We start from the raw sequence: 17562 nt of genomic DNA, 5'->3' as shown, positions 1-17562 counted from the left end.
ACCGCAACCCCGCCGCCTGCGCCGCCGAAAGCCCGCAGCAATGAAAACCTGGACAAAATTGATATGTCTTTGGGTGAGGAGCCGAGTCGGACCGAGTTGGAGTGGGAGGAGGTGTGGGTGGAACCAAATACCGTGGTTTGTGGGGGAAGGGGCGGTTGGGTGCTGGAGTTTTCTTGCGGGTGGGCGGAACCAAGCGAGGGCCGGTGGGGACGTGGGGGCGGGGGAGAGCTCGCAGGTGTCGGGGTCAAGTCGGAGGGCCTCGGGGATCCCCTCGGCCGGACTGTATCTGAGGGGGCGGAGGGCGCTTTGGGTTGGGACTTTGGGGGGGATCTAGGAGTGCGGACCCTCTTTCCTCTCGAAGGGCGCCACCACACGGGTGACCCCGGCTCTTTGTGAGGAAAACTCCGCGCGTTTCACCTCAGGCGTGTTCGTTGTGGGCGTTATCGAGGGAGCTAGGGCACGGATCGGACGGAGCCAACCGTTCTAAGGAAAGCTCTTCGAGAGCCGGGCTGGTTCGGTTAAATCCGTGGTTCCAGGGAAGGGCTAGTTGGACGTTTTGCGCGCTTGGGCCTGTGCCTGGCGTCGCGCAGAAGCGTCAAGAAGCCCCTAGAGTTGGCCATTTCTGACGGGCAGCAGACGGCAAGGCCACCGCGGGGCGCTTGACAGAAAAGATACTTAGAAAGGACTTCATGGAATGGTGGTGTATTAGGTGCTGCCCAGAAAAGCACTTTCTCCTCATCCAGTCCTTCAAGTTAGCAAATTAGAACAAAACGAAGCGAAAAGCGAAGGATGGTTTATGTGGATTGATAGGAAGACAAGTAAAGCATAGGACCTAGAAGAGTTGGAGTGGTTTGGTGACAACTAGGTAAAAAGCAGGAAGATGGGCGATTCAGTTAAAAATTCAGACCCAGCACCACGGAGGCACTAGTCTGTTTGGCTTGGTTGGTTTAAAAGTAATGCTGTTTTTATCGGGATTTAGGTTATGACATTAGATATGGTTAGCTCTGGCTGAGGCCTACAAGTTTTCGGATATTTAAAAAGTTCTGGGGACATATAGAGGGGCTTCCCTGGTACCTCAACTGGTGAAGAATCCACCTGCAATGCAGGAGACCCCGGTTCGATTCCTGGGTCGGGAAGATTCCCTGGAGAAGGGATAGGCTACCCACTTCAGTATCATTGGGCTTCCTGGGTTTGATCCCTGGGTTGGGAAGATTCCCCTGGAGGAGGGCATGGCAACCCATTCCAGTATTCTTGCCTGGAGAATCCTCATGGACAGAGGAGCTTGGCGGGATACTGTCCATGGGGTTGCAAAGAGTTGGACACGACTTAGCAGCTGACTAATAAGCACAGCACAGGGCATATAGAAGTGTAACTTTTCCAAGGATGATATTTTTCATTTTTGTTGTGTTTCTTTTTTTTTTGCAAGATTTTTAGTCATTAAGAACTCTTGCTTTCTGTTGTTGCCATAAGTTAGAACCCAAGACATGAATTAAGCAGATCATCAGAAGATCATAGTTTTGCAAAGACATGAGGCATCTTTTGAACTAAGGCCAAGAAAAAGTATAGTAAATATTTATTGAGTGCTTACTACCTGCCAGGCACTGGACTAAGCATTTTTATATGTGTTAAATTATCCCAGTGATAACCCTATAAGGTATATAACTGCTTGTAAAGAGCATGGAATCTGGAATCCCAAACTGTCTCAGTTCAAATCCTGTCTCTGCCGCTTATTAGCCATTTGATCTTGGGCAAATTGCTTCTTAGTGCCTCATCTGTAAAAAGGTGAGGCCCTACCTCAGAGGGTTGCTGTAAGTGTTAAAAGAGTCAATAGGCATGGATAAACTGCTCAGAACTGTACCTGGTACACCGTAAGCACCATATTTACAAACACACACACACTGTATAAGCCATTGTTATTTCTGTTTTACAAAACCTGAGGCATAGAGAAATTAAGTAACTTTGCCCAAGTTGTACAGCAAGTTAATGATGGAATCAGTATTTCAGAGCACCATGATGTAGATGTAGAAAGTGTTAAACGTGTGTTTTCTAACCAATACATTTCTTAAGTTTCTGAGTTTTTTTGTATGCATTTTCCTTTGGTAATTAGGGTGTTCAAGTGAAGAAAACTGAGGGATAATTCTCTTTGAAGGTAGAGATGAAGTGCAGTAGATAGCTAAACTAGAACTTGGTCTCTCTATTGTCTTAAGAACATACAGCGTTCTGTCAGGTGCCTTTTTTTTTAAAGTGAATTTCATGTAGATGTGATGAAGAGACAGATATTTTAAGTAATTATTATGTTTTGTGAATATCCCACTTTATCCCTGATAAAATGAATATCCCATTTTATCAGGCTTGCATAGGTTTTAGAATTTAATTTTTTGTTTTATTTCTAACTGTGGCTCTTTCGGGTTTATGTGACTATTCATATAGAATTATCTACCAAGGTTATCAGTAGTTGACCTCATTGTGACTCAGTTTCTTAATTTGAAAATGGGGATTAAAATAGTTACTTCATGGAATTATTGTGAGAATTGAATGAATGCATGCTTTAAGAACCATCTTATTAATACTCAGTTACTATCTCTCCTTGATTATGAGAAAGCCATTTTCTTCTTTAGATTAGAAGACTCTTCTGTGTCATTGTAGCTCCATTTAACTTGAGGATTTAGGTAATAAAATGCTTAAATATAAAACATAATTTTATATTTGATATGCTTTGCTACTTTTAATTTTTAGTTTTACTCTGTAATGCCCTATTTTTAAATCAACCTAATTAGGCAGATTTATACTCTACTGTTTCTTGTTTTATGGTTTCCAGATCAAATTAATTTTGGAGGGGGAATACTCTCCTGAACTCTGAGATTTCAGACTTTTGGTGAAGACTAAGTAGCACCTTGTTAAAGGAACGTAGTGCTTCGAAAGTAGTGGCTTTCTAACTATATTTTCTTTCTGCTTACTGGGAATTTAACATGTTCATGCCTCTGGGATTTGTGAAATCTTTGTATTTTATAAAAACTGTTTTTGAGTCCCTTTAACTTTGATGAATTTTTTTTGTAGCTGAAAGATTCATCTCTTCTTGAGGAGATTTGAATTATTTTATATGACTATTTGTTTGAATGTGATTTAAAGTCTTAAATGTGAAAGATGGGTGAGATAGAGTAGTGCTATATGAGAAAAGATCCCTGTATATCTTTCTTTGACTTTAGAAAAGACTATGGTCATATTGATACAGTTGTTAAATTATTTGTATTTAGAGCAGTTTGGAAAAAAATAACTGAGGTTTGTTAGTTTCATTAATTTTATTTAGAAGTGTTCAGTTTATTTGGTTTATTTGCTGTAGTTTCAATTCAGAATTGGAGTTGGAACTTCAGAGAAATTGTTTGAATATTTTTAAATAGGTATTTTTTGTCTGCTAGTAATCTCCTTTTAACATATGTAAATAGGATCTGGAGTACATTTAGTTTCCTGATCTTCACATTGTTCTTTTTTGATATTAGAGCAGTGTGTTGTTTGTGAATTACCTTGGGACAGTTTGAAAGTGTTTTTGGAGATAATGAGACTTAGAACAGTGCAGAGGGAATTCCCTAGAGGTTCAGTGGTTAGGATTCCAAGCTTCCACTTGGGTCACGGTTTCCATCCCTAGTCCAGGAATTAGATCCCACAATCCCATGTGCCCCTTGGCATGACCAAAAAAAAAAAAGAGAGAACTGTGTAGAAAGAAAAATAGGTAACCCTGAATTGCTGTGCTAAACAAGCAAAGAACGAGTAGTGTTTTCTTTTTGTACTGTACAAAAAGTACTTGTTTACTTGTTTGGTACTTGTTTACTTATATGTACTTGTTTACTTATATGTCTTTTATGTTCATTATTTACATGTCTGTTTCGTTCACTAATTTTAAATTTATTGAGAGTAGTCATATTTTACTTTTATTTGTTTTTATTACGGCACAGCCTGCCACATATATTCATCGCACCATAATATATACTCAGTAAAGATTTGCTAACTTGAGATGAACTTAGAAATTTGGTTTATAAATGATTTATTATTTGACTGCCAATGGTTTTATTGAAAGTTGGTCATCTTTAAAACTGAAGACTTCTGTGTTTATAGAAGATAAATACAGATAATTTTTGTAAACAGGTTTTGCTTATTTACATTCATTAGGAAAAGAAATACTGTGAATAATAGAAATTTGACTTCAGCTTTTCCTATGAAACTTTCCTTCACTGCTCCAAACATATTGGCTGATTTGAGCTTTTATGTTCTTAGGATTATTATCCTTTTAAGGAAGTGCTTCCAAAGTAGAAAAGAAGTTAGGGACATAGGAAATCTGTCAACTAGAAAATGAGACTGAGTAATTGAGTCATTAAGTTAAAATGAAGATAATCATCACATTTTGTCTATCACAGATGATATCATCAAGTTGAATCGAAAGGAAGGAAAGAAGCAGAATTTCCCGAGATTAAATAGAAGACTTCAGCAAAGTAGCGCCAGGCAATTCAGGATGAGAGTAAGATGGGGTATTCAACAGAATTCTGGTAAGTTTTGCAAGTAAGCTTTAATAAAATGCCAATTATTTATGGGTTCATAGTATACTATCTTTGATACATACTTAAAACATGGAGGAAATACATCAGTGATTTATGTTTTTCCTTCTCTCAGTGTTTTGTTTAATCTTACAATCTGGTAGCAATTCAGGTTTCCTTAAATAGGTGATTAACCGTGTGTCTTAAAAACATTAAGTCATTTTAAAGTAACCTCAGTATATAAAGTCTTTGTCATTTTTAGGGATATAGATTTGTAAAGGATCTTACATATCATAAAGTCTCAGTCTTCTTTGCAGTTAGATGTTAGTTTGTCTGATGGATGACTGTGTAACTCTAGCTTAAATACATTCAGTGGGAGAACGTACCACCTCACAAGATAACTTATTCCATTATTGGAGACACACTGTTTACTAGAAGATTCTCTTAATTTGAATTAAATCATGCCTTCCTGTTAATTCTATAGAGTTATAGGAAACAAATTATCTTTCTTATATGAAAACCTTTTAAATACATGGAGACTGCTATTTTGCATAGAAAATTATTTCTACGTTACTTATCTTATGCAGGATCTTTAAGATTTGTTAAATTCTCCAAAGGTAACACAGAATTGAATGCTTTAGATGTGGTCTATTATTTTGGAACTCTACATGTACAGTTATTTTTAGTAATCTAGAAGCTTATTTATTTATAACATCTTGTTCCAAAATGGACTTACGGTTGTAAGGGAATACTATTAATTATATGTGACTCATTAACTTTTTTAGCAGTTACATCAGCATTTCAGAATAAACATTTGTTCAGATTTTTAAAACTCAAGATCTTTTTTACACATGTGAAAAAATGTTTGACAAACTAATTCCTAAGGTGATTTTTGTCCTATATGTTAAAAAACATAACAAGTAATCTCCAGTAGATTGAACATAATTAATCCTACGTTTAACAGCTGATATGCCAACATATCCTCAACGTATACCTATAACTAAAATTAGACTGTACAGAAAAATTTATTCTTCCCTAATAATTTTCTTGGATAGCTGGACTCAAGAGAATAAATCTTGTGACAGGTATTTAGCTATAGAAAATTAATATTTAATTCCAGTGATTTATATTTCAAGATTTCTTATGTTATTCAACATACCATATTTAAATATGATTTATATTAAAATAATTTTAGAGTTCATAGAAGCCAGAAATACATTTGTTTATGCTAATCATTTGTTAAATACCTGATAAATGCTCTGAACTGACCAACTTGTTGGGGTTTGTAAAGATGCAGTCTTTTACTTCAGGGAACTTCAGGTGACAGATAAGGTGAAAAACACTTGAGTTGAGAAATATCATAAGAGAAATTCTGATAGTACTATAGGATTTTAGATAGGCATTTTGTGCTAAGATAATCGGTGGTAATTTAATCAATAAGGTGAAATAGGATCCTGTTCATGAAGGATCAGAAAAGCTTTCCTTTTACAGAGATTATGATCTCAGCATTGAGCTAAAGATCTGCAAGTGCCTTAGGATCTTTTAAGATTGAATTTGCGCTTGTATATTCTTCACTTCCATGTGACAGGGCCTAAAATAGAACAGCTGCTCCTGTCACTGAATGTTCAGAGAGAGATGGGATTTTCTTAAGCTCTGATTGGTTTGGATAAGTTCAGATTTCCACATTGTAATGTCAGTGAGAATGTTAGCTTGAGGTAACAGAATAAGCAGAGAGCCCTTAGCAAATAATCATTTATTTTTGATGACTGAACACATACGAGAATAAAGTTTTCCCAATTCTATTCCTGAAATGTAATTTAGTCACTCAATGCATATTTGTACAAACAACCTAAATGTTCTTCAGGGATGGAATACTATGCAACAGCGATTATCAAAGTGTTGTCCAGAGATCCTAGGGAATCCCCAGGACTCAAGGGGTGTAAACAGTCAAAGTTATTTCTATAATAATAGTAAGACATTAATTGTTTCAGTCTTATTCTCTCATGAATGTACAGTGGACTTTTCCAAAATCTACACAGCATGTGATCAAACAGATTGGATGCAGAAACAGAAAATTTCCTATTAAGCCATACAGTAAAAAGATTTGCAAAAATGCAAATCAGTGCTTCTCTTTTTATTAAATATTTTTGTTTAGGAAAATAATAGTTGTTTTTCGTTAAAAAATGTTTTTTGCCCTACATTTAGTGAACTTTAAAATAGCATCGTTATTAAATGTTTTAGTTTTCATTTGTAGTATGGCTTGTTATTTTTAGTCCCTAAGAGTTTTGCAACTCCATGGACTATATCCCACCAAGCTCCTCTGTCCATGGGAGTTCCCAGGCGAGAATACTAGAGCCGTTTGCCATTTCCTTTTCCAGGCTATCTTCCAGACCCATGGATTGAGCCCTTATCTCCTGCATTGGCAGGCGGATTCTTTACCACTGAGCCAACAGCATACCACCCTTATAGTATGCTAAATATCAGTAAACATAAACTCATGAAAAGAAAAGCTCTTTGGGGTCCTCAGTAATTTTTTAAGAGTATGAAGAGGTCCTGAGACCAAAAAGGTTGAGAATGCTGTCTCTTTTAGATGCAGAAGAGGCAGGGAGAAGTTTGTGTGCTGATTTGAAAAGGAGCCAGTAATACGATTGCATACACTTTGTGATATGATATTTTCTAGAAAATCCCTCAAGTCTTCGTGTAAGTGATCTGACTGCAGAAATTAAGCAACTGGATGTGTCTGTGAAAGAAATTCATGAAGGAATTGGGCTGTAGATTCAAAAGAAAGATGAAAATTCCTATGTCTAGTTTTCATTCTCAACATTAGTTGAACCTGTGGAGCTTTATAAATTAGACTGATAGTCTGGCTGCACTCCATTGCTACTGAACCAGAATCTGCAGAAGTATGATCTGGGTATTTTTAAAGTTCCGTATGTCCCTCTAACACATGACTAGTGTTCAACTGCTGCTCTGGTGAAGCTTAAAATGTGGAAGGATCTTCATAGAGGTAGTAGTTGAAGTAATGAGAATGAAGGTACTCTGGAAAGACAAGAGAACTTTCTAAAGGGGCTAAATGAGTGAAAACTGAGAAAAGACTATTGCATGAAACATGACAAGGAAAGGGTGAAAAATAGAACTGTTGCTAAAACTGAGATAGAGCTAGTGAAGTTTGTTCAAAGGTAGAAAAGGAAGGAGAAGAAAGGGATGATCTAGGCTTTTTAGAAGGTAAAGGAGAAGCTGTTGATAAATAAGAGATTGTAGAAAGAAAGGGTGATGAGAATGGGAACAGTAACTATAATAGAAAGCACCTAGAAATAGAATTTCCTTTTATTTGTGTGTTTTTTTAAATTTTATTGAAGTATAGTTGATTTACAATGTTGTGTTAATTTCTTCTGTACAGCAAAGTGACTCAGTGATATATGTGTGTGTGTGTGTGTGTGTGTGTGTGTGTGTGTATAGTTTTTCATATTCTTTTCTATTATGGCTTACCCCGGATATTGAATATAGTTCCCTGTGCTATATAGTAGTGTACCTTGTTGTTTATCCATCCTATATATACTAGTTTGTATTTACTAATCCCAAATTCCCAATCCTTCCCTCTCCACCTCTTTTTATTCTTGTTGATGAGATTTTTTTTCATGAGTCTTTCTCATCTAAGCCTCAAACTTTGGTATAATAATGGATTCCTGCTCTCTTTAAACTTTCTCTTTGTTCTACTAATTCACTCATTCTTTTGGAATACATTCAGATTTCCTTGTTCCTCTCCCAGTCCCTTATCATGTTATGTTTTAATATTGCAATAGCATCCAGAATGGTTTCACTGTCTTCTGTCTTCCATTCAGTATAAGATACTGCTTCAAAACTGATATAATCTAATCATGAATTCCATGACCCCCTCAATTCCTATTCAGGTATAGTCTTTATCCCCACTTAGAGCCCTCTTATTTGTGCCTACCACATCCATTCACTTTCTGTCCTTTTCTCTAGACTCTCAGTACACTGTGCTTGCCTATGTCTTTGAATTGTACTTGTCACTGTTTGCCTTATTCCTTATTCACATCGTTTGTGTTTTGTAGCTAGCTCAGAGCCTGCCTTTTCTGTCATAGCTGTTTTTTTTCTCTTTGGAAATGTACCAGATTATATTCTGCCTTTTATTATTCTTTAATCGTTTGGAAAAGTGTTCAATTTTTCGAGCCACAGAAACTTGCACTTAGGTCATGGCTCTGCCATTTTCTAACTATGACCTCTGGGTAGTCACTATTCTTTGCCTCATTTTACTTGCAAAATTGAGATGTTAGCATCAGCTTCATCAAGTTCTCATTTAAAGTACTCAGAACAGTGCCTAGCACAGTAGTAGATCCTTCATTATTTAATACAAATAAAAATAGCAAGTTGTTACAGATTTAATTTGAACTAGAGGCTTTCCCATCATGCTTGATTTTCATTTGGTTGCAATTCTAGAAGGAAATCACACAAAGAGTAGCAACAATTTGATCCTAATATTTTAAAAAGTTATATCTCTATTGTTTTTTTGATGATTATAAAACTAATAAGATCATTACTTTTAGTCCTAAGGCAGAGCACCCAAAAAAGGAACAAATCTGCATGAATTCCCTACCATACAGAGTTGCCATGCAGATAGAATTCACTGGGAAGTGATCTGTAGGGATGCTGCTGCTGCTGCTAAGTCGCTTCAGTCGTGTCCAACTCTGTACGACCCCATAGACGGCAGCCCACCAGGCTCTCACGTCCCTGGGATTCTCCAGGCAAGAATACTGGAGTGGCTTGCCATTTCCTTCTCCAGTGCATGAAAGTGAAAAGTGAAAATGAAGTCACTCAGTTGTGTCCAACTCTTAGCGACCCCATGGAATGCAGCCTACCAGGCTCCTCAGTCCATGGGAGTTTCCAGGCAAGAGTACTGGAGTAGGGTGCCATTGCCTTCTCCCACTGTAGGGATGAGGGGGCTTTAATTTACTGGAGGATGAGCAGGGTCAGAATTAGAGTGATACCTAGGACTAGATCTAGATAGATACCTTGGGCCTAAAATTTAAGGTGTCATTCATTCTCAAATTTTGTGCCTTAGGCGCCTCTCTTACCTCACCAGAGTCTTAGCTTGAGGGGAGGGGATAATGATTGCCATTGACTGTCCTATGCCACAGAAACAAACCTTGAGTTGCACACTAGAACTTGAAAGAAAAGCTTCTAGAGTCCCTGCAGCTCCCTCTGCTGACAAAGCCTAATATTAAGCCAACTGGTAAGAGACATGTTCCAGTAACAGAAGTGGGGCAGTAAAGGCAATGAATTCATAAATGGTTCAACCATCATAACAGGTTTTTTCTAACTGCCTTGTTGAATTCTGGTCTCAAAATTGGTACACCACAAAAAAGCATTATGGAATTATATATTTGAGAATGACATATACATGATTATGACTTAAGAGATTCATCACACACATTAGTCCTGAGAAATCCTACAGTAAACTATTTTATTTAGTTTGACTGTGAAGCAAGTTGCTAGACCTGTTACCACATTGAAGGTGTATAGTATTACACAGGATTCCATTCTAAAGACATTCCCCCACAAATTAAAATTAAGAATAGCCAGTATCACAATTGTTACTTAGCATAGTCCTCTGGAATTTCTGGCCATTGCATTAAGAAGTAAAAGAATTGGAGGTGTAATTATTGGAAGGAAGAAGATAGTATTATTTGTGAGTAATATGATTGTCACTCAGAAATCCCAAAAAATAATTTGAAAAACTATTAGAACTAATAAGTGAATTCAGTGAGATAGCTGATTAGAAGCTATTGAAAGCTCAATAGCTTTCTATAATCCCAGGAATGACAATATGAAAATTATTAATAGGGATCTTTTTTGAGATTAATAACATATGAAATACCTTTAATAAATTTAATGAGAACTGTACAGGACCTATGGGGGAAAAACCTTGAAACTTTACTGTGCCAATTTAGTGACCAAAGAAGACTTGAATGAGTGGAAAGACAGCACATTCCTGGATATTGTAAAGATATCAATCCTTGAAAAATTAATTATAAATTTAAAGTAATTCTTAGAGCATCAAAGAAAATTAGAACTTGATCCTGAAAGACTGATTATGAACATGGCAGTTTGGGAATGAAAGATAAAAAAAAAAAAAACACATGGAAAGTGTTCATTATTGCTAGTAAACTACCAAATGTGATGAGATTTTTTTTTTAATTTCAAACATAAAGTGATAAAGATTAAAAAGAATAATAGTCAAAGTAGTCAATGATGTGGAAAAATGGGCACCCTTATGTTCCTGGAAATATACATAAATACAGTCATTCTGGAGGAGATTTTTTACCAAAAGAATCAAAATCCTTAAGAATTTGCTTTACTCTTTGATACAGCATTTTGACCTTTGGAAATTTATATATTGAAGAAATGATCATGGCTGTGTATAAAAATGTGTTATCTATAGTGTTATTGTAATCTTTATGGTAGAGTAATGGTAGAAGTAACTGAAATGGTTTAGTGTGAATATTAAAGACATTAGAATTAAGGATGGCCAATATCACAGTTGTTACCTAGTGTAGTTCACAATATTCACAATACAGTGTTAACATAGACTACAAAGTAGTATTTTGAGTGTGAAATATGCTTGCTGGAAGATTGACTTGGCCTGCTTTCTCAGCCCACAGTACTACAAAATTGTAAATTACCTCATGTGATACAGTCTTTTGTGTTGCTTAAAAACAGTTGATTCTAAAAGTGTTAACTTGAAATATATGTGTATAAGTAAAATACTAGAAAAATGTAAAATGTTAGTAGTTGTTATCTCTAAGTGGTGACCTAATAATGGTGGTGACTTTTATATTCTTATTTATACTTTATATATTTTTAAGATTTATGCAGTTGAACATGTTTACTTTTCCATAATTAGAAAATGAATGTTTAAATAGATAAGACATATAATGGAAGAGTGAAGTAAGTAATGTCATGTGCCGCAGAGATTAAAATATTCATTGGAGTTTACTGCAGACTTTAGCAAAACCAGTTGGAATACAGTAAGACTGAAAACAAAGAACCCAGATTGCAGCATAGTAAGTAAATAGGAGATAATGATTCCACTCTAAATCAGTTGCCACCAAACAAATAAAGTGTGAGGCACCTGTTAATAATGTATTTTATCTAACCCAATACATCTGAGATATCTTTATAATGTATGATTAATATGAAATTATTAATGAAATATTATATTTTCTTTTGTTACATCGCAATTCAGATTAGTCATATTTCAAGTCCTCAATAAGCATATGTGATTAGCAGCTGCACAGGGAAAGTTGAGACTGTTCTCTTTGTTGAGAGTAATTCTGAAGAGAAGATAGCTAGGAGGAAATGTGAGAATCCTCTGGTCCTTTGCAGTCCATTACCAGTAGCAGAACCCTTTTCAGTGCAACTTATACAATATAGTAAAAGAAGTATTATATAATAATAAGTGAAAAACTCTCATGTCCTCCACCCTGCTTAAGAAAGACAGTATCCTATTGATTCTGAGATTGTTTTTTCCTCTTCTCCTTACAGGTTTTGGTAAGAATAGTCTGAGCCGTAGAGGAAGAGTGATGCCTGGGAAGAGACGTCCTTATGGAGTTATCACTGGCCTTGCAGCTAGGAAAGCAACTGGAATTCGAAAAGGAATTAGTCCTATGAATCGACCACCTCTAAGTGACAAGGTAGGATGATAGTTAATCCTGAATCAGAAACTCTGGGACAAATGAATCTGTATTCAAAACAGAAATAAGACTCACAGACATAGAAAATAAACTTTCAGTTACCAAAGGGAATGAGGGGAGGAGGGATGAATTAGGAGTATGGGATTAATAGATACAAGCTACTATACATAAAATGGATAAGCAACAAGGATTTACTGTATATCACAGGAAACTATATTCAGTATCTTATAATAACCTATAATAAAAAATAATCTGAGAAAGATATATATTTACAACTGAATTACTTTGCTGTACACCTGAAACTAATGCAATATGTAAATCAACTATATTTCAACTAAGGAAAAAAAATAAAATTTTATTTGTACTAGTATTTTTGTGAATGAGCTTGAGAGAACATTTTATTTGAATATTTTGGTTTTTTAATGTAGTACTTTAGGGCTTATATAAAAAATTTAATAATTAAATAAAAATGATTGTCATTCATGAAGAATACCTAAACTTCCACATTATCAAATATAAACTTTTTTTTTAATAGGTTCTTAATTTTGCTTGTACATGTGCCCCCGTGTGTGTGTATACAGTTTTTAACAGATGTGTGTCTGCAGTTTTTAATAGGTTATTGATGTATAATTTTATACTATAAAATTCATTTAAGTGTACAGTTCAGTGAATTTTAGAAAATTTAGAGTTGAACAATCATCACAATAATTAATTTTAGAAAAACATTTCTATCACTCTAAAGAGAAATCTCATGTCCATTCACAGTCATACCCCATCATATGCCCCCAAGCAACCACTAATCTACTTGCTGTAAATATATTATAAATTTGTCTTTCCCACGCATTTCATATACAGGCATACCTTGTTTTATTACACTTCACTTTATTATGCTTCACAGATACTGCGTTTTTTACAAATTGAAGATTTGTGGCAACCCTACATTGAGCATGTCTGTTGGTGCCTTATTTTCAACAGCCTTTGCTCAGTTTCTGTCTCTGTGTTACATTTTGGTAATCCTCACAATATTTTAAACTCTTTCATCATTGTATTTGTTATGGTGATCCATAATCTTTGATGGTACTATTGAAAAAAGATCAAAACTCACAGAAGACTGAGATGATGGTTAGCATTTTTTTAGCAATAAAGTATTTTTAAAGTAAGGTATGTACATTCTTTTTTTAGGCATAATACTGTGGCACACTTAAAGACTACATTATAGTGTAAATATAATTTTTTATATGTACTGGGAAACCAAAAATTCTTGTGACTGAGTTTTTTGTGGTATTTATTTTACTGCAGTGGTCTGGAACCAAATCCCCAGTAACTCCAAGGTATCCCTGTAAATGGAATCATACAGTAGTATATGGGCTGGCAGTTAGCTGTATACTTTTGAGGTTTATCATGTTGTAGCAAGTCTCAGTACTTCATCTCTTTTTATTGTTGAATAATATTCCATTATATGGATATACTATATTTTGTGTATCCATTCACCAGTTGATGGACAACATTTTCATTGTTTTCACTTTTTTGGGTATTGTAAATACTGTTGCTTACATCCCTGTAAGTCTGTAGGGACACAGGTTTTCATTTCTCTTGGGTGGATAACTGTTTCCTCTAGTTTATATTTTTAATTAGAGTTATATTTATTTACCCACTGTAAATTAACTACTTTTCAAATCTTAATTGACTTTTTATTTACATCTCAATGGAGTAAATTTCGAATTGGCTAAATAAAGCACTACTTAAAATAGTTTCACACATGGTTTTTCTTTAATTTCTTATGTTTAGTAAGTCTGAACCACCAAGGAATGTAATGTTCTACTCTTCTATTTTTTAACCTGTTTGGTTTCTCTGATTATGAAAGTAAGACATTTTAATTGAAAAATTCAGGACATGAATCATTTCTTAAAATATCTTTAAGAATGTATTCTGGTTAACCACAACTCTCTTTACACCTTAACTTTTCAGTTCTGCTATCACCAACAGCTGTCTCTAAAACTTCATCACAGAACTTGCTCCAGTAAAAATTTTAGATTGCAACATATGGTATAGTCTTTTGAGTTGTTTAAAAATAGTGAAAATTGAAAGTGTTAAATTATAGAATACTTACAAGCTCTATAAATTATAGAATAATGTACTGAATGGTAAGATGTTTTTATTCAAAGACTGAATGATTTTAGAAAAGGTATGGTTTGAAATTTTCTGGTACTTAAGAACCTTTCTCTCAACCTGAATGTAGATTAATATCTGAACAGGAATGACTGTGGTACTTGTGAAGCAGATCATTTTCTAGCAATTTACGAAATTTCTTTTTACATATAAATAACTTATACCATCCTTTTATATTCATTAAATGAATTACCCAAATACTTTAATATACTTAGAAATTTTATACCTTAAAAAAAATTCCTGACCGTAATTAGACATTTTGTTACTTTATCTCTTCCTTTCCACAGTTTATATGCAATAGTAAGATTTTATTTCAATAAAAATGTACATTTTCTTACAGATGAAGTGAAATACTAAGTGGGATGTGCTATGACTAGCAAATGACTGTGCTAGGAGGGGAATGAACATCTCTAAGAATGAATTTTTTTCTTTTATTTAGAGAAAGCTTAAAGTATCTGCCAAGTGAAAGTTCTTAAGGAATTTTTTGACTGGAATATATTACTTTTGTCAGTGTCAGTTCTATAACATTTTCCTTTTAGATTCACAATTTCCTAAAACTGAGGGTATGTTATGTTTTGTAGAACTTTTAACTGGACTGTAATAGCACTAAACTATTTAGTACTTCTGTAAACTTAAAAAAATAACTGCATAAATAGCAGTTATATTCTGCTAATGGGTAGTTTTGATCATTTGTCTGATTTTGATAGTTTATTAATACCTTATCTTCATACTGTGGAATTCAACAGTAAAATAGGAATAAATGTTAATGTGCAAGACAGTGTGGATACATCTCAAAACATCGTGCTGAGCAGAAGAATTCAAACACAAAATACTATGTACTATGATCCTGTTTCTTTGAAATTGTATAAAAGGCTGAACTAACTATAGTGACAGATCAGGCATTGCCTGGGGTTAGAGTCATGTGAGGGAAGGAAATTGCAGGGGGCATAAGGAAACATTTAAGGTTAAAGGTACTGTTTTATATCTTGGTTATGATGTGTTACATGACTACATGTAGTTACCCAAATTCATCAAACTGTACACTTAAAATTTTATTACTTTTAATACTTAAGTAATAAAATACTACTTTAATAGAAAAACATTCAAATAGACTACCTTAATTTCTTTCCCTCAAGGAATAATTTTTGATATCAAAATTCTGTAGGGAAAACTTACTGCTAGATATTCTTTGTAAACACTTTTGTACACATATACAAACCTTAGATTCATGAACACAAATTTCCCAATACATTATTGGACTATTGACAGTTCTTGACCATGTATCATCATTTAATTCATGTTGACTGAATACTCAGTATGTCCTAGATGCAAGGGATTCTGTATTAAAATCCCTGTCCTCATGGAGAACTCAAATAAATATTAAATAATTTATCACACAGATAACTAAATGATTATCATATGGCAGGTATTTTGAAGGAAAATGACATGTGACAGTAACATTATAGAAGGAACTTTTACATTTACCTATAAAATGGTCTTTGGTATTTTTATTAAAGACAAAATATTAAGCTCAGAATGGGCTATCATTAGTCTGATTTCATAGCATTTCTTCTGTATGGTTGATATTCTTTATTCCTGCTTTTACATTTACTTCTTCTCTAAATGTTCATGAAAATGAAGACTATTGTAATTTTTGTGTTTTTTAATCTGTATCTTTGGGATACTTCTCATATTTTTAAAATACAAGGGAATCTACATTAAGTAAAATATACAGTTCATATTGTCAAAGACTTTTGAAAAGCCTTCATGGAAAATATGGAAACCTGAATTAGGCTTTAATGATGGACTGAATTTATGTGGAGAGAGAAAAAGTGGACATTTCATGTGCTAATATTCTATGACATTGAATTTTTTAAATTTCTATATTTCTACTCAGGTTTCTTTGCTATCACAACCTCCCTTTTTTTCTTCTCACACATTTGTTTTGGAAATTAGCTCTCTCTTTTTTTTAAAACTCTTTGTATTGATATATAGTTAATTTATAATGTATTAATTTCAGGTGTAGCAAGTGATTCAGATATATGTTTTCAGATTATTTTTCATTATAGGTTATTACAAGATATTGACTATAATTCCCTGTGCCATACAGTAGATCCATGTTTCTTATCTTTTTTATATATCATAGTGTATATATATTAATCCCAAACTCTTCATTTATCTCTCTTCCCCTTACTTGCTATCCATTTGATAACCATAAGTTTGTTTTCTATGTCTGTGAGCCCATTTCTGTTCTGTAAATAAGTTCATATATATCATTTTTTTATATTCCACATATAAATGATACCATATATTTGTCTTTCTCTGATTTATATCACATAATATGTTTTAAATCTTTCAAGGATTCTAAATTGTTGATTTTATTTAGCATGGAATGCAGTATTTGTATTTGGCCTATGTCCACCTTTAAACCTACATTCCACACCATTACCTTCACCCCCTCCTCTCCGCCATAAACATACCTCAACATTCCAAGAATCTAAAGTCATAGTTTCCTCTTTCATATCTCTTTCTCTTTGTGCATATGCAAATCTCTCTCTGTTATAATGTTATTACCGTACTTCCCATATCCTATTACATAACTTACCACAGTATATTATAATTACCCATTAATATGCATCTGTCTGTTAGACTGGATTACTTGAAGATGAGGACTATACTTAGATATCTTTGTATATCTGACTAATATACCTGTCCCATTATAGATACCTGATAGATATTTGTTGAATGCCCTCAAGAGACAGAGCTGCTCTAAACATTTTGTAACGTGTCAAATTCTTTATATAATGGAATTCTCAACTTGAGTTTAAGCTGTGCCCACTGCAGGATTTCAGTCTTTAGTTGTTAAAATAGATTTCAGAGAAGCCTATTGGCAAGGGGTCTAAGAGCCTCTTGTGAAACAGCTCAAGTTATGCCACTGCTGAGTCTGAGACATGTCTGGAAATTAACCAGTCTTTTTAAACTTGGTGGATGCCCTGACAGGTGACTCTTTGCAGGGGTCCTGGGAGGGAGCTAATTAAAAGGAAGACTGACTCTAAATGCTGGAGGGAAAGAGTGATTGTGAGCACACTGTAATACACTTTGTTCCCACAAAAGTCTTTAGACATCTCATAGAAACAAATAGACACCAAACA

The 17562-nt window shown here is 34.5% G+C and overlaps 1 protein-coding gene across 1 annotated transcript in view; it reads left to right on the top strand.

Annotated features, from left to right (window-relative positions):
- Positions 1-6: 6 nt before the first annotated feature.
- Positions 7-17562, top strand: part of FYTTD1 (forty-two-three domain containing 1) — a gene marked incomplete at its 5' end in the record, with an annotated part of 32815 nt that continues 15259 nt past the window's right edge. The window contains 3 exon segments of the mRNA XM_010834314.1: positions 7-73; positions 4410-4538; positions 12093-12241. Coding sequence (XP_010832616.1) covers positions 7-73; positions 4410-4538; positions 12093-12241 — 345 coding nt within the window.

This window comes from Bison bison, unplaced genomic scaffold (genome assembly GCF_000754665.1).
Source record: "Bison bison bison isolate TAMUID 2011002044 unplaced genomic scaffold, Bison_UMD1.0 scf7180017864032, whole genome shotgun sequence".
Lineage (NCBI taxonomy): Eukaryota > Metazoa > Chordata > Mammalia > Artiodactyla > Bovidae > Bison > Bison bison.
The sequence above is the reverse complement of the archived record's forward strand: the minus strand, read 5'-3'. Positions and strand labels throughout refer to the sequence as shown.